We start from the raw sequence: 24,438 nt of genomic DNA, 5'->3' as shown, positions 1-24,438 counted from the left end.
CTAGCGAAACAAAATAATATTGGAAGCTAAAATAATTTTTTCAAATGGTATGTTGTATTGTTTTCGTAAAATGCGTGGGTATATATAATTTACATGTATATATTTCTTGAACACAAAATAAAACAAAAATTGTATCATACTAAAATTTCTGGCACGGTTTACCACGATTGAAGTTTTTCGACATAAAAAGATATTAAATCCTACCATACTTTATGGCAAAATACTGGTTTGTCGACTAAACAATCGTGTTCGACTGGAATTCTGAGTAGCACTACACATTACCTCCATCCATCTAAATTCAAAACAAAACTTTCGGATTAAACTGAGTAAATTAGCTATTGTACAAAAAAATGCAACGAAATCTTTACTTACCTAAAATATGAAAACTCGCTGTCTGCCCGAAAAAAGTAAACATGGGTTTTATATTGAAGTTTAATGACGAGTTCTTTCATTATTTTGTCATTCTAAAATGATGAGTTTAATTTTCAGTACATTACTATAAACAGCTAAACAAAATGAAAGAGCGTAAGTTTAGTACCTAGAAGATGTATTCGTATAATTTCTGGTCAAGATAATAATATTGCATATCAGCAGTACGGATTTTACTGTTTTGAATACAGCGTACGTAAAAAGTTTTACAACATTTCTTATTTTAAAGAATAGTTGTTGAGAAATAAAACGTCGATGTTTTAATATATGTCCTTCGTGTCTTAGCAAAATAGCTCGTATTTTTTGTTACGAAAGACATATCACATGCAAACTCGCTTCCTATTTCCCAGTAACGAGACGAAAACATTCAGAAATTTGCTGGTGATATATCTAACTTTCCGAAGGCAATTACATACAACAATATGTAACTTGGTCCATTTTCGACGTTCAAATTATACAAGCAATGAAACTTACTTCGTCTGGTTTAGTGACGGCATAACCAATCAAAGGAAGACTTGCTAATGGCTGCTCGTCCTGTATTGGAATTCATGAAATCATTGTCAGTCATTGCCTTATACATAAAATGGACACAAACATGAAAAAACCTCGTGAGTTTTGTAAAAGAACAAACAGAAATTTGTTAAAACAACAAACAGTTTCTGCCATTTATCGCCACTTTTATATTTTCTTTGTAATTGACCAGACAACTGATTCTAAAGACAAAGATATTTCGTATATAATTATGACTAGAAAAAACAATAACGCATTTAGACTGGAGAGCTCCCATTAGCGCAGCATGAAGATTTTTTGTTCATGATCAATTGGTTATTCAAGGAGACATCGTTACAAAAGTAAAATTTAAAACACAACAATACAACAACAGTAGGATTTCACAGAGATGAGAGAGATTTAAAAAACTTGATAAAGAATTGTGTTCAACTATTCAATTTTACGATTAAACATTTATGAAATTAAATTTTTTGTTGTATAAACATGCTCATAAGTAGCTCATTGCAGTAGCGTTGAAATTTAAACCCTTACATGAAATTTCATGAAAAATAATGGCTCATTACTAAAAACATAATTTCATCGACTTTGTTTCAGTGAATGAATACAAAAACATTAACAGTAAGTAGTAAAACATTGGATTGATGTGTAAAAACATACCCTGACAGCAATACTGTACTCTACAGTACTGACACTAGTGTTTCTATGCCAACACACTCTCCTGGTAGACATAGTTCTAGAACATGCATGTCTTTTATCAAGAGAAGTTGTTTTATTTTTCTTTTCTTCATTATCGCCATCCTCAGGGTCTGTTATGCTGACAACAACTATTGCAAATAAGGAAATTGTCATATGTAAATAAGAAGACAAAACTCTAAATCTGATTTAATCGACATAAATATTATTCTGCAGGCACTACAAACGTTTGTCATACGTGTTTTCATCATAAGTACTGATATCATACCTTCATCAATGATTGGTAAAGACTAAAAAATAAGTCAATTATTCAGATAAAAATTCAACTGAATTTACACATTCATTCATAATGAGAAATTTGAATAAATTTACTCACATTATTTTTGGCTTTCATAATTGTCACATTCAAGTCCTGTGTAAATAAATACTTGGTGGAAGTTATCGTAAAGACAAGAAAAGAGCTTTAAATTCTTTACCTCCATCCATTTTGCTCTTTCATTTAATGTCGTGGCCGCTACTATGTATGTTTTATCTTCTGTGATTAAATTGAAGCAAAACAAACCATGCATATCGTCACCTTTTTCAATCTATACGTACACAAGATGAACAATTAAGTTAAAGTTAAGCATTCCAGTCATCATAAAACAATAATACCTTTACGGATTGAAGTTGGAATTTTCCGTGGACTTTAAACTGATTAGTGGCATTTCCACCTCTACTTGTAAAAATCAAAACATCTGAAAACTTGAAAAGTTTGAACAACAACAATTAGTCGTTTTCATTTATAAAATAAAACACAATGAAACGCGTGCGCTGATTGGTCTAGAGCTGTGTTTGCATTAGCCTGTGCACAACACATCTGAGCTCAACCTATCAAATCAATCAAAACAATCAATCTGTCAAAGAGAATTTGCAAATCGATCATGAATACATTTCAGAGAAAAAATTAAAATGTTTGTCTTTTTCGCATTATTTTACAAAAGAAATAAACGATGTTTTTCGTGTTTGCACTAGCTTATGCAAACCTCGGAGACGTTTGTGAGAACTCTCGCACATGTACAACCCTCGACCTTTCGGTCTCGGGCTTGCACTGATCTGTAACAACTGTAATGAAAACGAGAGATTCAAGGATAGTGATAATAAAAAAACAGTGCTATATGACTTGTAATTTAAATCAACCATAAAATGTTTTTAGAATTCTTTCATTTCATTAATTCCAATTTTGAATAATGAAGGCGAACATTCATTGACTTCAAAGCAAACATATCCTCTGAGCATCCGCATTCATGGCAAAGTTCAACTGGATCAACTAGCATAAATTTCAGTGCTCTCACAATCAAATTTCTTAGTTCCTTAGAAAATGTTTCCTTAGAAAATTCCTCAAATTTCCTACAAGGCATAATCACATGGGCTCAAAAAGTGATTTTTCATGGTTTTTCCTCCTTTTTTGCTGTTTTCAAGTTTGTCAACGTTGTACTTGTAAAGAAAAATTAAATATTATTAAGTGTAGGTGAATTTAAAATATAAAAACATTTTTAAAAATATCCTTAAAACTTTTAGAAAATCCTATTTTTAAGGATAATTCCTTAAAAGGGAGAGCACTGATCAATTTTGAAGTAAATAGCTCGCTCATACATAATTAGCTGCACATGCGCAGTTTTCTCGATCACGCGCAGTCGACTAGATCTATTGTTCAAGTTCACAGACATGGCAACAGCAAACTGAATTTACTTGCACAACGTCTGGAGCATATAGCTCGCATATTTATCAACTATAAAAGAAATAAAATGAACACACGCAGTTCACTCAAGCATGTATAAACCTGCACGGCTTTCCACGTAACTGTCATACTTGATCACATAGATATTACTAGAGAAATCGTGTGAGCTAGCGTTGTCCAGTCAAGCAATTCTCGATGGCAAGCAACCAACTGGATGTTTATGCACTACAGTTAGAGTAAATAGCTCGCTTAGTTGCAAAACAATGTAGAATTTCCTAGATTTCGTTAAAACGGAATATATTCTAACATACAACGAACTTCATGGATACTAATGTCCGCAATTTGCATGTTGTTAATGATTTAATATTTAGAGTTTTTCAAGAATATTTACGATTAAACGGGGGAAATAAAATTCATATCACACTTGTCCTAAAATAATACACTCATTTCAGACTACTTCTTCCTACAATATATTTTCAATATACGTACGTACCAGAAAAAACATTCGTGGTTGGGAGCCGCTTCGTGAAATTTTTTGCAAGCAACCTTCACGTACAAATTTCTAATTAGGAAATAAAAATACCAATGATAAAAATGAAGTATAATGAACAGTTGATTAAAGAACAATGATGGATAAAGTAGGACGATGAGTACGATATGATGATGTTGAGTATTGAGTAAAAATCATAAATAGGACATCAGTACACATGGTGATGTCTCATCTAAGAAAAAATGGTGGGATGCACAACTTCACTAATATGTACAGTAGAGATGGTCAGTAAAGGAGAAAGCAGTCATATACTATTGATCGATTTGCCAGTAAGTTATCAATAATTTAATCGACAAATTTAATCGACAATCATACCCTTTCTCCTTGAACAAGATTGTCCAAACCAATAAGATCTCTTTCCAGCTCAATCAATCTTTGATAGTTTTCCTACAATGATCAATTTTAAATGACATTAGGTACCCATGTGTTATAAACATTATAAAAAGTGCAAAGAACTTACTAAGACTTTTGTGGATTGTTCTAATTCTTCCAGGATTTCAATAATTGTTTCAAGTGACACTAAAAGGCAAAAAATAATGCTCATTATTAAATGAATTTATCATACGCAAATGAAAAACATGTGGTTTAGACGTTATTTTGACGTGATCCTAGTACGGCAAGTCACAATCAAATTTCGTATGATGTAAATTCAAAACATAGTGCCATTAAACAACTAGTGTCGTGTAAGAAATATTTTGCCCACTTGCAGTTTATAAGAATTTTCCCTTATCTCCAATGGTAATCGGATAGAGCAGTGGACTAGTATCATTGTACGAGAAGAAATCTCGTCCAAGCCACTAGCTCTTCATGCGCGTACAGCGGTGAATTTTTGATAATCAATACATAAACCAGCAGTTTCCAACTTAGGATCAAGATGCATGAGTACATTTACAAAAAATATACGAAAAAGTAACATAAATAAACCTTTTGAGTCTTGGTAGTCGGCATGACCTGTGGTGTAAAACTGAACTAACTCTAAAATAAAGAACAATAATACAAGTATAAGTCATACGTAAATAATTAATAAAAGAAAAATCATATATAATAATACATTATGCAGTGAGAAGACATGTCATAGGTCACTTACTTTCCATTATAAATTTATAATATATCAATCTTTGAGAAGGCTTCAAAATAAATGCATTAAGGCTAAGGTAGCATACAGGTTGAAGCTAAAATAAGAAACAATCGTAGAGTTATGTGAAAGGTAACAAAAAACAAGTTGTCGATAAATCTAACACAAAAATAAGTGTACGGGAGCTATCATTTCTGGGGGAGGGCAGTAAATACTTTCACCCTTGACAATTTTTAAACTTTCTTGGAGGGCTGCTCCCTGAGATCAACCAAACGATAATTACAAATAACAAAAGCAGTAACTACTATATAATACAGATTCACAGCGCTTCTTGCCATCATGTTATTTTAGTATGCTTACCTCGAATTCTTTGTATAATTTCTTAAATTCAGGTGAACTTTTTGTTGTCTTATACAGAGCGAGAAGAACCTTCTCATGATTTCTCACAATACCAATAAAGTTCTAAGCAAAGGATAAAAATATAGCTTGTAAACTAGATGGGGAAAAGCTTTATATATATTTAAATCAAATCATAGTTAGAAATTACTAATACATAGAAACGGTGGAGAGTATCAGTTGGGACATTAGTTCTTTTTTCTGCACTAGTCGTTGATGTTAATATTTTATTGATAAATTCATTAAATAAACAAATAATATAAAAAACATTACAAGTGAGAGTTTTCAAAAATTTCTGCATTCATGACAACATTGATATACATAAATTTTCTCAAGAATAAACGCTGATAAACATAAATATAGAGAAAGATTAACATTGAAAATCCTTCTACAATTATTTACCTTCATTTGCGATATACAACTCAACATTATATCGCCAATTTTATGACAATCATTGCTCTCGTCAATTTCCCTAGAAAATATGTCAAAGACAGAAAAATAATAATCAGTCATAGTATATGAGATTGTTCTATGGTTGTATTGTTTCGTACCATTGTGTAAGTTTTTGCTGCAATTGCCCAAGGAATAGACAGTGATAGTCGTACAATGGATCAAAGTTACTGAACAATAGTTCCTTTACATCATCTGGAAAGGCTTCCTTCTCAAACACTGCATTGCGAAATGCCTAAAAAATGACACATCGAAAAATGCATTGCCGATGGTATTCATCATTTTTTAAATAAAGGGAGGGTTGCGAAAAGAAGATGAAAAAAAAGACGAAAAGAAGATTTTTCTCTTTTACTTAAAACAATTAAAACAACTAAGCACTAACGCATTTTAACTATAACGATAAAACTAGTTGTGTGTATATAAACATCATTAATACTGTCTACAATTAATACACTTACGATTGTTATGACCTCCAGATCTTTAACGTAACTACATCAAGATAGGTAACAAAGGCAGGCATTATAATACAATGATGTCATGGTCATGAAAACAGATGCGTATTTCTGGTTGTTACAATACTCACGTTCGTTCTGTTTGCAGGATTTCTCTCGCAACGTGGTACGCAGTACCTATAGGTATCTTCACACACAGAAAAATAAATTAAAACCACTGAGTTTCGAAGGAGGTAAATATTATCACTTTCACTAATCATTTTCACCCCTACTGACAATATAATGGACACACACCTTTGTATCTAAGGAGTCCGCACTTCTATATGTACTCAGAGGAGAGGAAAGAGAAGATATTGATGAACCTTCACTAAACAAATCTTGACTTAATTCATCATTTTCTGAATCGGACGCCACAGTTGATGTTAACGTTGTAACATCTAAAAGAAATCCAAATATAAATAATTCTCACAAACTAAATACTAATAAATGTTCATATGTGCTTCTACGTACAACTGAGATAAAAACTTCTACAATAATCGAGGTAGGATTTCAAATCCATTTAAAACACTTTTTCCAGGAATGGATTTACTGAGGGGGAAGAGTTAGGGGAGGAAAAGCAGTGGATATGCACCCATCTTAGCCTTGGCTAGAGTGAGTGCAGGAGGGGAGTCAATTTCACAATAAAATTTCAAGAAATAAAGCTGAACAGAAAATCATGAACAGAAAAAGTAACAGAACGTACAAAGATGTTTTATACAATGAGATCAACAAAATATCTGCAAAAATCTAATAGAAACTAGAGCACAACTTCCTAATAAATCCACCAGAATCTATTCCTGCTTCTTGTTTTAAAATGGAGACAAGCTTTTTTTTATACTAATTAGCAATGGATCAAGACACAGTACAATAATTTAAAACGAAACTTTTTCGAGACAAACGGGGATTAGTAGTGATTATCGACCTTCGTTATATTAGATCATACTTAGTTCATTGACGGATGCTTCATGCTCTCCGTTCAGCAGAGATTTTGATTCCCCAGAAGCAATTTCATGCTCGCCATTGACGGTGGCACAATGTGCATTTTCGCTTCCAGCTTGCAGAAAGCTACAGAAAAAAGATAAGATATAGTCATACAACAAGGTAGGATATAGTCATACAACAAGGTAAGATATAGTCATACAACAAGGTAAGATATAGTCATACAACAGGATAAGATATAGTCATACAACAAGGTAAGATATAGTCATACAACAGGATAAGATATAGTCATACAACAAGGTAAGATATACTCATACAACAAGGTAAGATATAGTCATACAACAAGGTAAGATATAGTCATACAACAAGATAAGATATAGTCATACAACAAGGTAAGATATAGTCATATAACAAGATAAGATATAGTCATACAACAAGATAAGATATAGTCATACAACAAGGTAAGATATAGTCATACAACAAGATAAGATATAGTCATACAACAAGGTAAGATATAGTCATACAACAAGATAAGATATAGTCATACAACAAGGTAAGATATAGTCATACAACAAGATAAGATATAGTCATACAAAAAGGTAAGATATACTCATACAACAAGGTAAGATATACTCATACAACAAGGTAAGATATAGTCATACAACAAGATAAGATATAGTCATACAACAAGGTAAGATATAGTCATACAACAAGATAAGATATAGTCATACAACAAGGTAAGATATAGTCATACAACAAGGTAAGATATAGTCATACAACAAGGTAAGATATAGTCATACAACAAGATAAGATATAGTCATACAACAAGGTAAGATATAGTCATACAACAAGATAAGATATAGTCATACAACAAGGTAAGATATAGTCATACAACAAGATAAGATATAGTCATACAACAAAGTAAGATATATCCGTGCGCACTGTACATTCCATGTTGCTTCAAATGAAAAACCTAATGTTTGAACATACGTTTCGTTAGGTGACATTCTATTATGGAGATGATCAATATTTAGTTCTTCTTGAGATTGTTCCGTTGAAATATGACGTTCGGGTAAATAAAGATGTCCACTTTCATCATTTGACCCCATTGATGCCAAACTGCTTTCAATAGGATAATCAGCTTCAATTATTCTTGTTTCAACATTGCCATAACCAATCAAAGGACGTGGAGATGATCTTAAGCTACTTAGCGAGTTATCGTTAGAGGATGGTAGTCGCAGACTCTGAGACCTACGTATGGATAAACAATCTCAATTAATTAAAAATTGTTACACCATTAAAAAGAAATAAATTGTTTCGGGGTTGCCACATTTTTCGAGTGCCCTAGTTATTAGTTAACGACGTATAGAGTTTTCATCTTACAAGGTTACTGTATCCAACAGTAACTCTCTTTACATAAAAATAATGGAATTTATCCAGCTTTCTTGCAATAAAAATAATCATTACCTATTGAAGGTAGAATCATTTCTGAAATTTTTATCATGTGAATTTTCCATAACTTCTCTCTGAGTTCGACCGCTAAAACAAAACATCGTCGGAAATTCATTAATAAATAAAACACAAGTATTCCCCGCCCTACCCCCCTCCCCTATAATAAAGAAAACAGTATTTTTTATACAACTAATACACCAGATGATCTACCTGTGACGATATTTAGAGCCACGACCAAAAATTTTCGATTTCGGTTTATTGACAGATTTTTGCTGATATTGTCTGAAAAACAAGTAATTTTGAGAAACATTGCATTATAGATCTGTTCATCTTCAAACACGATTTAAAAATGAAAACATGAATATAAAAGTATCACTAGAACATTTATAGAAAAATTACCTAAAAAATGTGTGAGTGGCAGCCGTCAGTTTCCAGAAAGATTTTGCTTTATCGCGACTTTCCATCATAAACTCCAAAGTGTCTTGCTCATTCAACTGATAATGTTGAGAATATAGTGAAATGATATCTGTATTATCGTTTTTGCAGCACAAAAAGTCAATATATGTTAATATAGGATTCAATTTATACAACTTTAAATATATGGACCTCTGGATGGAGCTTTATGAGAAATTTCCGTCGGTGAAAACTCAGTTTTCTTATATTAGCCCTAACATAAAACATAACAAAATTAAATATAGAAATATTTGTTCTAAAATACCTGAAAAGTGCAGAAAGAATTAAGACCATGTTACAATAGCTGAAATAAAGATATCTCACCATGAAAATGTATTGACACGATCCTTATCTTGAAAGACAACGACACCCATGTGAGCCACAGAAATATTCAATGGTGCACTGTCTTCAGCCTTTTAAATAAAGCCAAATTAATGACCATTTGCATAAGTTTGTTTAAAATAAGCTAGTGAACAAGGACAACCACCTACCTTGCATGGATATAGTGTAATGCCATAGGTATCAAGTCTTCGTGCAACATCCAGTATATTGCGGTCAACATCAGCAGGACTTTCTCCTCTAATGAATTGTCAGTTAAGTTTGTTAGCTTTAACTCATACATGAAATGATGTCTTATGATGTCATGCATATTTTCGCTCGACAGGAAATGACGTCTTATATTTTTAGTTCAATTTTTTTCTTCAGAACATTACATTCATTGCAAAACAAAAATGATTTGAAAGAATATTAATAACATAATTCAAAATTTTCCAACCATCCATAACAAGTAAAGATGAAAAGTTTAGAATAAAAATGATAATCCCTAAGTTTTAAATTGTTTTGTTTGTACCGTGAAAGGTGTCATTGCTGTAGTTTACTAAATAACTCTCACTTGTGTTGCTTATGGAAGTCCATTATAAGAGCTTCATCTTCATCTGTCTAATAAAGTAACATTAAAGTGACTTAAGATTTGGATAAATAATTACGATAATAAGTATCATAAATGAATTACCTTATAAGAAATTTAAAGTGCAATAAATTTTGCATTTGTTGAAGTGTTCTCATATACACAATGAATATATGTGAGAACAGATTCAAATTTACCTGTTCTGGGAAAAACTGACTTTCTCTGAGATAACCTGGAGGGTGTGAGACTGGATCCCAGTTTCCAAGTTCACCTATAAATAAAACATTGACCTGGATAAAAACATGATTTATGACATCAATTGATTAATTCTCTGACAACACAAATATCAATACCAGTATTCAAATACTTATCAATGTCATCACACTTTTAAATTCATGATGAATATATTTCATCATGGTGTAGTTTCTTGAAAAAATGAAAATAATAACTTCCCAAAGTAAAACTCATTCAAACCTTGAACATAATATGACGCCAGCAAACATGCTGTTTTTTTGTTACAAACCAATCTAAAGAAATAATGCAGCAAATAAATAAACTTACAAGGTTATAAAGTCATGAATACACACAAATCTAACTGAAAATTCAAAAAGAAAAATGATTTATTGGTATAGAAATGAAGAAGTATAAATTATTCAAAACTTAAACAGCAAAAACATACCTTTCGTTGAGCAAGTCTTTACGAACTTGTAATGCAAATAAATACCTAAAGAGCATATAATTTAATCAATACATACCTAAAATTTTTGTGTGGGTTGAACTTCAGTTACTATTCAACAGAACTATTTTAATTTAAAATTGTCATTGCTTGTCATTGTGTTTTCACATTCCATCCCTCAAATTTCGCCTGGGCACTAAGCGAAAGCCAAAGAAAATATCAAGACCATTAAACTATGCCCATTTAGTTTATCAACTTAAAACTAAGTCAAATGTTTTATTGTATTATTATTGCAGTATTACTCAAGTGAAGAAACAGCTTTATATTGGGTGTTGTTTAAACATGAAAAATCGCATTGGAGTCATTCGGAGCTAAATACATTTGCGTAAAAAACGTTTTCCCAGCTGACCCAATATTCCAAAAGGAAACGCTAAACATATGGTCAAAATGTATCCTGGCACAAGCAAGACTCTGCATTTTTATATAAAATATTCCCATTTATTTTCAAGAAGTGCTGAGGTGAATTGCAAAATTTTTACTACCTTGTTAGTTCCTCCTGCAGCTGAACAGGATCAGCAGCATAAAATTTTACACCAAATCGAAACAGTGTCTTTGCAGGATCTATTGAGAAGAGGAAATTCTATAGTATTGTGTTATTGAAATGTTTTCTAAGCAAAACTACATTAAGGGGCTGATCACATGAGCCCAGTAACCAGGATTCAGCAAGGCATGAAATGATTTTGAGTCATTGAAAGAGTAAAAACTTTACGAGCAAAACTTGCAACCTTTTCTTTGAAGTGTCATAAGTCATTTTTGCCATAATTTTCAATCCAGGCAAAATTATTTGCTGTCATTGTAAAAGTTTTGTGAATTTGTAAAATCAAAGCATAGAGAAATTGCTCAAATAAGTTTTTTGTTGTGAAGTATTTAATCTTTTCCATTTGCCAATAAATAATTTTCTTTCCTATACCTGATAACTTAAGGGGAATTCCCCAGTTTTTCTAAGTTCACTCAAGCTGTTGATTGTATAATGCCATAATATTTTAGAAATTATGATAATTAAATTAATGCAATATAATTACAATGATTTCATATAAATACATACAGGTACAATTAAATACATACAGGTACAATTAAATACATCATGCACATTCAAAAACACTAGAAAGTCAATATATGACATCACTTTATATATTGATTGTTGGAATAAATAATTCTGAAGAAAAGAACATCTAAATATACAATAAGGCAATACATGTTGAATTTTGAACCCATACCTTTTACTTGCTTGTTTAATGACCTTAGTGGATCTAACCAACACTAAACAAAACAACTTTTCAAAATTAACCATAAACAACTCAACTATAATGTCAACTCATTTATATTCAATTTAAATATAACAAGTTTGCTATACAACTGACTATTTTTCAAAATGAACTTGTATATGACTGACTGCTTTGACAGATATCAATTCAATGAGAAATTTGTTAATAAAATTATCCAAAAACATGATTTTCAACTTTCATCGTCAGCTCATTTATATTTTAACTTAATCAATTTCAAATACAAATTTATTTCTTCCATATGAATGACAATATGCAGCCAAGATTTTGTCAATCTTATTTTGAATTATGATTCTGTACATCTATTGATATATTATCTATGTAGCAAACATGAAAATGTTAGACATTAAATAAAAACTTTGATTTATGATATCTTTACATTAACCACATATTTAAGTTAATTCTTATTCAAACTTTCATCAGTAACAAAAACAAGGGACAGTAAGCCATAAATAAACCATGTTATTTCAGATGTTACAAAATAACATAATTAAGCAACTCAAAGGTTGGTTATTTCATAAGGGAATGATCTATTTCAATCTAACTAGCTGGAGCAGTTCTGAGTATGTTGTAATTGTCTTAATTAAATGTTAAAAAATCTGGATACAAAAATCACAATTGCCAGAAATCGCATATTTCTCAAATGAACACAATATTTTTTAGTTACTGCAATACATTAACAAAAAATTAAATTCAATAGAATATCCTGCAAAAATATTTCCTCATGCTCATACAACACTGTATGTACCTACCAGTTGATCGTGCTTGTCATAAAACTGAATCCCAAAATATTCTCGTTCAGAAAGATTTAGATGTTTATACACAAGATCATGAAGCTCTTGACCTTTCCATTTGCCCTTGAAGAAATATACCATCATAATCTGAATGAAGTATAAAATTTCAAGACTGCTAAAAAATAGTTCAGCCATTTTATAGTTGTTCCAGTATAGTATGTTGAAATAACTTTAGCTATACGGCTAAAGCAACAGCATTAAAACAAGGAAACTTGTCTATGGTTTCTATATTAGTAGTTTACAGAACATTGAAACATGTCATGCAATATTAAAAAATATCATATAGCATGAGTAAACTAAATGAATGAAGAATTTTATTTCAACATGCTAACCATTATCAACAAGTGAGTTGTTTTCCACATGGGAAATTCGCAAATTTAACAGAAATGAATTTAACAAGAATTAAAAAAGTACAGTTCCTAAAACATTAAATTACATTCATTAGACTACAAAGTTAAGTAAGTATTTACATTTAAATATCACGAAATTATTTGGGAAAGTGAGTAGTGACTCTGTTTTGAAAAGACTTTAGAGAGCATGACTCTCTGAGATCAAATCTACTTTAATTGCAAGCATTGTTTTAAAAGAAGAAATTTTTACCACAATGAAATCTAATTCAGTATACAGTTGTAAGAACCTATTTATTCATTGATAAATTTTCATACTTAAGCTACTCCACAATAGTCAAAGTTTGATTTTAAAACACAACATTGCAAAGTATTGCCTGACATCCCTTGTGGATGTCTCATAATAATAGTTATTAATTTACAAGGTGTCCTAAAATCATGATAGGTTAGTTGCATCCTGTATTTTCACTATTAGGGGCAGTTTACATGAACGTAAGGTAAACCTAGCAGAAGGGCTATCCTAGCAAGCAAGTGACCCTATATCACAATGTTTTATAGGTAGCGTTAACATGTATGCTAGGGTAACCCTAGGTGTAGAGTTTCCCTGTCAAATTAACCCTTCTGTTAGGGTTACCCCACTTCCATGTAAACAGGCCCTTGGTTGTATTTGTAATCAACTGGCAAAGCCTTGAATTTGAATATGTACATTTAAATAAAGAGTAATTTTATGATGACATCCTGAAAACAATGATTGCAATAAGTCATCAAATGAGGTAGGTAATGTAACTTTTACAATTGTCATTTTAATCTTAAAAATAGTTTCGATAGTTTTAATGAGTAATTTTGTAGTTAAAATATACCTACGATAACGTCAAAAATCGTTTAAAGTGGTTATATCACGAATTTTAGCCCCCCTTTTTTATTAGCTAAATCTAAAGACCTTGTTTCAGTGATTTTAAATCTGCAATTATAATTGAAATTGGATTGGTGAAAGTGATTTTACGGACGTTCAAAGTCACTAATGACTTGTGACGTAGAAAGTTGAACACATATATCAACATGGCGTATTCTACTAATAATCTTAATAAGAAACACGGAGGAAAACGCTGTGTTGCTGGCGGACCTAATCAAATTAGTTGCGCCAATGATTCAAAAACCGAAGGAATGTCGATGCATCTGTTTCCTAAAAAAGAAACAGAGTCGCAAAGACATAGAAAATGGGTAAATTTTGTGCGTAAACATAGACCGGGTTTTGAGGCTTCCTCTACCTCGTGTTTGTGTTCTGCGCATTTTGAAGATTTTTGTTTTGACCTTAATTTGAGCGTGCAAGTCAAGCTCAAAAGAAGGTTGAAGAAAGATGCTTTCCCAACCATTGACGTGGCTGGGATTCCTGAACCATTACAGGACGAAATAACCGATCGAAAGCGAAGACAAGTAAGTTTACGCTTGTTTATGTTAATTTTTCTTTTGTCATATGTAAATTCGATATAAGTTTTGTAGATTATTCGACATACTCTCCATAAGCCATCGCTGAAGGAAACATGTTCTCTCAATGAGGAAGTACCAACTACTAGTGATGAAGCTGAGCATGTTTAAGTATGCACTGGGGAAGCAAACGATTCGCCATTTGAACGGCTTGCTATTTTCCATTTTTACATTTATGCTATGATTTAATTCCATGTATTTTTTCTTTTGTCTTTTTTCCCAGACTGACATTGAAGAAAAGATATTCTTTCATTTAATTCTTTCAGCTTAACCTCTCAGTAGTTGCACCAATTTGTTTTTATTGTTTACTCTTGTTTCAAACCATTAAACTGCATGTCAACTTATATAGTGCATCCATGTATCTCCTATTTGGTTTTCATCTAGGCATATTTCCTGACCATTCCAAACTCAGCAAAGAAGGTCAGCAGTCTCTACAGTGCACAAGTTAAAGACTATTCCATCATCGCCCTCTGATGGTATGTAACCTGTTGTGTTACCACTTGGATATGCTTTCAGAATAAAGTGGTAAACACAAGCAGGTAAAGGCAGTATTCTCCCATCCCATAGACCCACAAAACCATCGCATCAACCATCTGTATGCCACAGCTCTCAAGTACCTGAAGTAAATAAAAGGTTGGACTAATTATTGTTGATGAAACAATGTTGATTATAACATTGTTTTCATACAATTTACAATCTTACATATTTAATGATTGTGATGCTTGGTGGCGATAAGCACGTCCATTCCTATCTCTCAATAGTGGCCCGACGTTTTCAAGGACAGCCTCATGAACTAAAGGCCCAAATTTGGCATGCTGTGTTATGCATGATATTTTCTCAATGCTGCCATCGAATGTCATTTTCTGCAAAGCTGGTCCAATTTCCTTACAGCATCTGTACTCTAATGCCTTCTAACAAATCGGTATGACAGCATTGACAATTACACCTGAAACGTGGGAGCATTCTGGTTTATAAAGTAACTTTATGTATATTACAAACAGGAGAAAACAACAACTTACCATTCACCAAGTGGAATTATGCCATCACTTCGTTGTTCTAATGTTGCAGGGAGAATTCCATCGGGATCATCTGGAGTATGCACTTCATCACCATCTGCTAGCATTTCATCGTCATATGCGAAGTCGTTTAAATGCTCGACATAACCCACGGATTTCGAGCTCGAATCAGATACGCATTCAGACATCGAATTCGAATTATCTGAGCACTGATTTGAGGCCATACTTTCCGGACAACTTGTTTTTTAATATTTTATTGAAAATACTGTCATTATTTGTTTTTAAGACAAGAAAAACGACAGCAAAATCACCTTCTATAATATAATATTATATTGACGGAAACAGACGTGTTCAACTATCTACGTCACAAGTATCAATATGGCATCGTAAAAAATTCGCAAATAGTACCCGACTTTGGAGGCAAAAATAAGCAACTTATATTTATCTGTTTAAGTCCAGCGACATGTCATAGTTCTTCAAATAATCCAAATTTTCAATTAAGCTCATAAAAGAGGGGGGCTAAAATTCGTGATATAACCACTTTAAACACAAGTTCGTTAAAAAGCGGATATAGGGCTTGACGATAGTAAATTATTCAATGTATACTTTTTTCTCATCAGCATTATGCTTTTATTATTGGAGAATGCGTATATTAAAATAATTATTTCTATATTAGTAATATTACATGAATAGCCAATAATAACAATGTCTTTTCAAGCCAACATTTATATTATATTAGTTCACAAACTCAATTTAATGAGTAGAATAGATACATTATAACAATAATAATTGCAGCTTTCATAGATGATAAAATAAATAAAACCCTGCTTACACTACATGTATACTTTAATAAGTACACTTTAAAATAGCTGCAACTTTCCGTTTATTTTTCTCATGCTTGACGTACGTAAACAGTAACCTGCTGCCCTATCTAAGTCCAAATTGCGCGTTGTCTTGTTGTAAAAAGTAGGATTTATAAAAATCTTACCTCAACATCAAACTTGACACTGGTATCATCCAGAAGACAAACGTTCAAGGAAATCATGTCAAATATCAAATACAGTAGCCACACAACGAAGCTCGCAAATTAACTTTATAAAACTGCTACAATATCATATAACAATAACATATCTCGATCACGAACGCGATTTTAAATATTTGTTTTCCCTTTCTTCCCGAGCATTTCAATAATTTGAGTCTGCAAAACAAAAATCATCAACAAAAGAAACTTCAAATGACAAAAATGTTGTTACTATCTTCCTTCTTTTAGTATCCCAATCACAGCATGGAAAGGTATCAATATCTTTATCGTTTATAGCAATTTCCCATTATCCCATCTGTCTTTGCGCGTCGTCGGAAACTTAACATTCACCACCGCGTTGCTTGATGTTACAACAATGGTTACACATAACAACCCATGGTAACAGGTCAAACAAATAGGAAATACAGAAATAGCCTTTTAAGGCAAAAACACTTTCATATTTACTAAAATACTTTTTAACCTTAATATCACAAAACGTTAGTTTCATATGTTATTTTGCTGCTAGTTTTTCTTTCTCCTAGGGCCTAGGGACTTTATAGAACTGACCACAGTTGCTTGGCAACTTCACATAATGGTGATTGCAAAACGAGTGGATAATTGAATATGTTTAGGTATTTTCTTTCTCGTCTTGCTCTGTCACTGAAAGTAATGATTTCTTAATTTTATTTCATTCTGCATGCAGTCTTTTTTTGCGCAACTGTCGCCTCTTGGTCTACAAGAAGAAAACCACATCAACAGGAAACCACTTAAGTTATCGAATATTTCTTATATTTCTGGAAGCATGTCAACTTGAGTGATCAAAATAATTAATTATTAAAGATATCTCGAGTAAGCTTAAACTTATTCGTTGTTAGTATAAGCCTACCATTTCAAATGGCATGGGCAATTTAAGGCTTATGAACTGAACTGACGCATTAGTTAAACCATACTTTGAAAACATTAGGCATGTGCAATGACAAGCCAATGAAATATTGATGTCAAAAATTAAATAAATCACTCGAAGTTGGCTTTCATACCCGCCAATGACCGGAATATCCATTTGAGAAACCTATACTTGTCAAGATCATGTAAAAGTTATCAGTTTTATTTTAGTTTTGTTTCATGTTTCAAGTTTTCTGGCAGTGAGCGTAGATTAAAAATTCATTTATCCACGCCCACGTTGAGGTTCGTTTAGTACTGCCACGACCCTGATGACAGGCAGTGACATGGCCAGCTTGCAAGTTTGTTTTGGTTGTGTTGTATAAATGTTTCCATGGCAGCACAACCGATCTCGCAGGCTGGCTACGATTGGTTAATCCTAATTAACCAATTCTCTACATGCTAACATTCAATAAGCCTTGGACTCATGAACTGAGACAAAGAATTGATCGAGCAGTACTTTTCAATCATTTATTCGCTAAGTCTCGCTTTCAAATTGGCTTAGTATACATCTTATGTGCTCTCAGACTCTTTTCTGCTGGATTTAAAGCCTGGTTTCCATATGATCGTTTATGTCGCTAGAGTCGTTTCTGTCTGTTGAAAAAGTCCCCTGCGGTGAGCAAACGACAGAAGCGATTATTGCGATGAACTGGTTTCCATTACTCGTATGCATCGTACCTAATTTGAACAAGTCACCAAACACTTGCTGTATGATGTATTCAAAATGGCGGCAGTGAATCGAAGAAGAAGACTTGTAGCGTGTTATTTTCTTTTGCGTGTGCTGAGAAGGCGAGCGCGAAAGCAAAAAAGAAAACATCGTTTTTGGGTTCGTCCCATGTTTCGAAGAAGAGAACGTCTTGGAATTTTTCATACTCTTGTTCAAGAAGTACGTGGACTTACGGATGTATCATGGGATATATCAAGTCGCTTATGGCGTAACGATCGTTTTGCACCGGTTTCCATTAAAAAAATGCAAGCGCGTAAAAGGTGTTTCCGGTCGTTTCTGTCGCAAGGATAGAACTCTAGTCTATCTCAAACGATCGATACGCAAGGATCGTTTCTAACGGAAGGATCGCTTTTGTCGTTTGAGTTGAGCGTTTCCATATGATCGTCTCTGTAGCTTCTACAAATTGCAAGCGACAAAGACGATCCTTACGACAGGAACGACCATATGGAAACCGGGCTTAAGAAGATAGGTCAATTCTGCAAAAATGGTTTCAACATAACTTCTTTATCCAGATTTCCGTTATGTCACACGAAAGTTTGATTGCTTTAGCAATTTAACTTTAATTCAATTTCAAACAAAATTATTCTACATAAGTTGTCAACTGTCAAGGTAACTGAGAACTTAACTTAATCAGATTTATCTCCAAAATTTTGCACATTGCTGGTTGCATTTTTCGTACTTATTCTAATGATTGATTAGTGAATATATGAATTGTTTATGAGTCTACTGTAAGGATAGCAACAAATGGTAAAATTCAGTCGTGAATTGATTTGTATGCTTTATACTTAAGATCCAAAATTTCTAAAAAAAATTTAAATTGGGAAAGGATAAGTCTTTAAATCTGACAGCTTCATTTGCTCCTTCATATCCATCTTGGGCCTTATGGTAGAATCAAAACATGAATATGGATTGGGTTGTAAATCATTTTTCTCTTGTCCCTCATTTTTACATTGATTTCTAAACGAAAAAATACATGTTTAGTTTGTAAATTTTCAAAATAGAACTCTTTTGATTCAAGTAAATGGTATTTTGTTCTAAACTTTCTCTCCATTCTCATGAGCTCATACCAATAATGGTTTCATCTACATACAACACTAAAGAATCACAATACAGTAGAAAGCAGAACAAGAATAGAGCATTTTGTTTTTATGTGGATAAACCAACGTTATATATACACACGCTAACAAACAATATGTAATTATGTAAAAACATAAAATATTGAGAAAATTGAACGAGATATGTTTCACTCATTATGTGAATGCTGAATGGAGTTATTAGCAAAAGAGCACGGTTCTTCTTCTTGTATTAGTCGAGTAAATTTTACTTATTAGGTATACATACTCATTAAACTTGTAAAATTGCCACGCCGCTCTAAGGCCAGATTCCAGGGCCCCTTGGATCCAACCATTGGCAAATGAGATCGCCTCACCACCAAAAAAGATTGGATGAATATCTTTGGGCTCTATTAGTGTGCGCATATGATTCATATAACTGTATGGCATTAGATGAACATAAGCTCCACGTTCTGACGGGTCACTGTACCAAGCTTGAACAACTCCTTCTTCAAAAAGCTCTGAAATATTTTTTTCATCATCAGGTAACAAATTTTCATACACAGTCTCTACTTCCCGCAAAGCTTCAGATATTGCTTCGTCTTCAGATTGAGAGCCAAATAATAGAGCTTCTCTATTCCATGTGTAAATCATAAGTACACCACGGTCTGCCATCTGTTCACATAATTCCTTGGGAGGGTAAACGATCTGGCTGATGGGTAAATTTGTCTTAGATATTCCACCATTGAATACAGGGAACCTTCCCTTCTCCCAGAATCTTTTCCGAAAGCCAAGCAATATTTTGGTGGAGGGTGCATAATGAATCTTACTAAACGCATCATTTACACGCTGTGGCAGTAAAGGCTCGAATTCAATTTGTCGCAGAGCATTCAATGGGACAGTCAAAATGATGGCATCAGCTTCAAACCGAACTTCGTTTCCAGTTTGAGTCTGTTGACCAATAACTTTGACTGCGTTAGACGTTTTATCGTCATTGCATAGCTTTTGCCATTCAACTTTTTTTATTATGATTCCATATCGAAGATCCTCTTGTAAACAATACGGATCACAGGTATCTTTAATAAATGCATTGGGTAATTCTTCCATTCCGTTTACGAGTGTTTTCATTTTTGGAGTCCACCAATCACCAATTTCCTCCGCTAGCGCCGTAGCAACTGATAACTACGTAAAATTAAACGGTTATTAGCTTAGAAAGATTGAAAATTATATTTTCGCAGTTTCATTTTACATGTATTATAGTTATTTGCTTTATATTCAACTCGTAAACAGTTAATTTATTGGCACTGATGATGGCTTCATTCATCTTAAGTCAAAACATGTTTATTCCAAAATTACTTCTTGTTCATCTCGAATGTTAGAATTATTTTTATACTCCTATTTAAGATTAGAAGGAAGTAAATGAGTTGTTCTTCCTCACGTTACAAACCATATAAAACTGATTCAGATTGACAAAAAGAGCGGTTCTTCTATAAATCAATTGTATATTTTCACACATTCCAATCTATACTACTGACTATATATGGCAGTATGGACAAGGTAGGTAACATAACGTGGTCACGCAAATATCACATTGTCAAATAGAAAGTTTGAAAAACCGCGTAATAAGCCTGGTTTCTTTTGATGCTTTTTGTATTCATTAGAATCAAATACGCATTCAAAGTAAACGACGATTGTACACATTTCATGTACAAAGAAAATGTATACATTTAATGTACACAGAAAATTGATCAATTCTAACATTCTTGCTGTCCTTAGCTAGCTGTGTGATGAAAAATTATAATTTTAAAATCAATTTCCACAATTATTGGTTAGCAATCAATTTACATAGTGAAAAGCAGTGTATTCTTTTATTACCTCAGAATTGGGAATGTAATTTACATCAGTGAGGCAATCTATTGCGATTTTTGGCCAAGGTCTGAACTTTGGAGGGCATTTTTTTGAATCACAACTCTCTTTTGATAAAAAAAATTCAGTGAAGGACATCTTACTCCAGCGTTCTAACCATTTACGCCATTCACGTGCATACTTTTCTGGATTTTTGTCTAGTAAGAAACAGCTCAAAAAACTCAGTTTATGCAACTCTTGTTTTTTGAATGATTTCTTGCGATATTAATTAGAATTTTTCATCGCTCTATGAAATAATAGGTTTTATACTTACCAAACTTCGGAATGCTCTCAATGACCTCATTTATAGTTAAGCTGTAGTAATCCACTAAAGAATATAATTAAAAATTCTGTCAGAAAAACTTTGTTGTTTCCTAAACATACTATATGAAGGGAACTCACTGATGTTATCAATTTTGTAGTGTTTTCTGAGTTGTTTCTTTTTGATATTCTCGTCCCATCCAGGCCATAGTTTGTCACACATTTCTTTTGCTTCAGCTCGTTCCTTGCAGTTGTTGCTCCTAAAGGCTACAAGGAAAATTATTGGAAAATCGCCGTTAGATTTGTACTTAAAGATATTTTACACGTGAGGAAATACATACGCAAATTCAAGTTCAACCTATACAGCATTTAGAGAGCAAATACAAAACGTACAATTTTTATAGTCACTGGAACAGCTTTATAAAGATCTTGTACAAAATGGCAAGCTACTGTCATTTGACTCAGTGTAGATAAAAACATTGTTATTTTTTATCTTACCACTGACTCTCACAGCTCTATGTTTAACCTTAACAAAACAATGTTTTTCGGGGTCAACATTATAAAACGGTTTCTTTTTCAGTCCAAACTTGTGAATATAACAATCCGTAAGATAATGGCGTTTGTGTGTGGGGATTCGCATTGCTCCAACTTTAAAAAAAAACACATTTTAGTCGAAATCTATACTTTGATAAAGAAATTCAACAAATCAGTTTGGTAGGGTCCATTTTTACCTTCTGCTTTGATTTCTGGAGATTTTTGAAAATTAAAATGCACAGTTTTAATTCTTCCTCCAACTCTGCTTTGCCTCTCAAGAATTATAACCTGGAAAATTAGAAAACGTTATTGTCAATTTACGTTACAATTGTGTCTTTAGGAATTTATTATGATTTTTGATGCAAATATAATGTGAATTTTGAGAAGATGTGACATAAACTATCAATAACAATGTCTAGAAAGTTGTAGCTTTTGACAACTAATCGACACTTAAATCGCGAAATACCTTTGAGTCTCATCTCGTCGGAGGGGCGGGGGGTTTATAATAAATCATGAGATGTCTATGCGTGCATCTCGTCGGGGGGAACTTATCATAAATCACAAGCACTCTACTAGGTAAAAATCAAAATTCTAAACTTCCTATAATATGCATATTTACTTTGTGACCGCTACGCTTGAGTTCACGCGCTGCAGCAAGACCAGAAATTCCTGCTCCAACAATCAATACAGTTTTAGGGTTTTGAGTCTTTTTTTCATTCATGTCCTATAACGGAAAAAGAAAGAAAATCGTGGTATGTCATTATTACATTCGTTTCATTAATTTTGCAAATTACCTCTGTCTCTGCCATATCATCCTCATAGTCACTCTCTACATTTGATTCATCTTCCCGCTCATCTGTTGCAGAAAGTCAAAATTTAAATGTAGTATTCCTTAATTGAAATTATTTATGTCATTATTTATTTCAGACATCACAATCAGTAACAGAAAAAAAAGGTTTAAGAATGTTTTCCACTTTACAAACTCGCTTGTCTGCTAATCAATTATAGTTTGTTTGCTTTGGCTAACGATAAAAATCATGGATTATACAGATAATGCTTTAAATTTTTAAGTTTGTTTAAAAATTGTTCTTTGCACTCAGAATGCATTAATAATAGTCAGGTTATTCTTTGTCAAAGTTGAAGCTATTTTGTCTACATTTGAATTTATATTTACTAATGCGGCACAAACGTTAATACCATTCTCATTAGGGGTCATTTCAGACTCATCTATACCAGTATTTGAATAATTTTCCGCATCATCATGTTCTTCCTTGAGGATGGGTGAATCTGGATCTAAGTCGAAGCCACGTCTATAAAGGAATGCTAAGCCTCTTTTAACTAAAAGTTTGAAGAATGTTCTCTTCTGTATATTGATAAAGTGGTGCGCTCCAGGTAGATAACCAAGAAGACGAAGAGGATCAGGCCAATCGTATTCCGCACCAACTTCATCCTCTCGAATGTCTTGTTCTTCCATCTTTTAAATATACATTAAAAAGTTGTATACATACACAGCCTGATTTCACCAAATTGATTGAGCCGACAAAGCTGCTGATAATTTTCGTAACAATGGAAAATTTACTTATACTTGTGATATAATTGGAATCGGACTTTTTCGAAATACTGAAAAGCCTGACGGTTACATTTATTTTCAACTTCAACTACGACATTTCTTATTAGTCTATGTAGCAATTACTTAAGTCTATATCATGGTCTTCAATAGTATTAACAGAATGTGGCCTTTTCAGAATTACAGTAAAATCACGGAGCAGGAAATGTAAAATAATCAATTGCAACAACACGAACCGACATACCTCAATATAAACCCGTGAATGATGTTAGCTTCTGTCTCGTAACTTGTGCAAATGACGGAAATGTGATGTCTAAGTACATTTATGAATTGTGAGTTCGTAGCTGGTCATGGTAACCTGGTTCTGGGAAAAGCCCATTTTTTTGCAATCATGCTGTGCAATCATATGACTTCAAAAGACCTAATCCTTTGTCTCTCTTAAGACAAATTCCCCTTAAACACTCTTTCAATTTTTTGTTAATGGGAAATTTTTCAAATAGATTTACGAAGACATTCACGAGATTTCCACGAAGATATTTCAACAGAATTACAATATCTAATTTATTTCAAGTTATTGTTGCTTGCAGTTTCATGCTTTAGTATACAATTTCAATGAGCTATTTTTTCATCATGTGTCATGCATTTTACTTGCTTTGTTTGCAAAATTCATTAATCTTGATAGACAATACTTTTCAGATGGTTTATA

General features: G+C 32.8%; 2 protein-coding genes and 1 long non-coding RNA gene across 6 annotated transcripts; 1 reads left to right on the top strand and 2 right to left on the bottom strand.

Annotated features, from left to right (window-relative positions):
- Positions 1-32: 32 nt before the first annotated feature.
- Positions 33-17,098, bottom strand: LOC124445259 (FERM, ARHGEF and pleckstrin domain-containing protein 2-like). Its single transcript, XM_046995963.1, has 36 exons — positions 16,715-17,098; positions 12,837-12,941; positions 12,019-12,061; positions 11,284-11,362; positions 10,745-10,789; positions 10,540-10,592; positions 10,263-10,336; positions 10,051-10,097; positions 9,650-9,737; positions 9,483-9,571; positions 9,312-9,372; positions 9,105-9,199; positions 8,916-8,987; positions 8,721-8,792; positions 8,244-8,504; positions 7,258-7,379; positions 6,570-6,712; positions 6,407-6,462; positions 6,282-6,312; positions 5,925-6,058; positions 5,776-5,845; positions 5,338-5,439; positions 4,990-5,074; positions 4,827-4,877; positions 4,363-4,421; positions 4,218-4,289; positions 3,846-3,914; positions 2,287-2,376; positions 2,109-2,219; positions 2,009-2,044; positions 1,901-1,922; positions 1,597-1,763; positions 1,035-1,142; positions 904-963; positions 373-464; positions 33-292 (listed from the first exon to the last, which is right to left on the bottom strand). Exons 1-36 carry the CDS (start codon positions 16,769-16,771, stop codon positions 211-213), a joined length of 3,003 nt encoding a protein of 1,000 aa, XP_046851919.1. The 5' UTR covers positions 16,772-17,098; the 3' UTR covers positions 33-210.
- A 1,850-nt stretch (positions 17,099-18,948) lies between these two features.
- LOC124445263 (putative L-amino-acid oxidase YobN) lies at positions 18,949-24,097 on the bottom strand. Of its 4 annotated transcripts, none has more exons than XM_046995969.1 (11): positions 23,977-24,097; positions 23,363-23,639; positions 22,960-23,021; positions 22,785-22,889; positions 22,363-22,453; positions 22,130-22,279; positions 21,773-21,898; positions 21,645-21,698; positions 21,341-21,528; positions 19,755-20,647; positions 18,949-19,370 (listed from the first exon to the last, which is right to left on the bottom strand). In XM_046995969.1, exons 2-11 carry the CDS (start codon positions 23,637-23,639, stop codon positions 19,226-19,228), a joined length of 2,091 nt encoding a protein of 696 aa, XP_046851925.1. In that variant the 5' UTR covers positions 23,977-24,097; the 3' UTR covers positions 18,949-19,225. The 4 variants fall into 4 exon arrangements, with proteins under 4 accessions (XP_046851925.1, XP_046851928.1, XP_046851924.1 ...); XM_046995972.1 differs by having other exon boundaries at positions 23,399-23,639; XM_046995968.1 differs by having other exon boundaries at positions 23,363-23,642; positions 23,977-24,085.
- LOC124445284 lies at positions 22,803-23,301 on the top strand. Its single transcript, XR_006948107.1, has 2 exons — positions 22,803-22,917; positions 23,093-23,301. It is a non-coding gene; the product is annotated as an uncharacterized LOC124445284 (long non-coding RNA).
- Positions 24,098-24,438: the final 341 nt, after the last annotated feature.

The sequence above is a fragment of the Xenia sp. Carnegie-2017 genome, unplaced genomic scaffold (assembly GCF_021976095.1).
Source record: "Xenia sp. Carnegie-2017 unplaced genomic scaffold, XeniaSp_v1 HiC_scaffold_22, whole genome shotgun sequence".
NCBI classification, from domain to species: domain Eukaryota; kingdom Metazoa; phylum Cnidaria; class Anthozoa; order Malacalcyonacea; family Xeniidae; genus Xenia; species Xenia sp. Carnegie-2017.
Note: the sequence above shows the minus strand (reverse complement) of the source record. Positions and strands in the feature narration are given on the sequence as shown.

What these genes read in the sequence shown, in the direction of transcription:
- LOC124445263 (XM_046995969.1), bottom strand. Translation starts at nt 23,639, where the DNA reads ATGGAAGAACAAGACATTCGAGAGGATGAAGTTGGTGCGGAATACGAT. An exon ending in TGAGAGCATTCCGAAGTTTG is followed by an intron (nt 21,529 to 21,644) that starts GTAAGTATAAAA and finishes GTTTCTTACTAG; the next exon opens with ACAAAAATCCAGAAAAGTAT. An exon ending in ATTACATTCCCAATTCTGAG is followed by an intron (nt 20,648 to 21,340) that starts GTAATAAAAGAA and finishes AATTTTACGTAG; the next exon opens with TTATCAGTTGCTACGGCGCT.
- LOC124445259 (XM_046995963.1), bottom strand. Translation starts at nt 16,771, where the DNA reads ATGATTTCCTTGAACGTTTGTCTTCTGGATGATACCAGTGTCAAGTTT. An exon ending in GGCTCTAAATATCGTCACAG is followed by an intron (nt 8,793 to 8,915) that starts GTAGATCATCTG and finishes GTTTTGTTTTAG; the next exon opens with CGGTCGAACTCAGAGAGAAG. An exon ending in AACAATCCACAAAAGTCTTA is followed by an intron (nt 4,290 to 4,362) that starts GTAAGTTCTTTG and finishes TGATCATTGTAG; the next exon opens with GAAAACTATCAAAGATTGAT.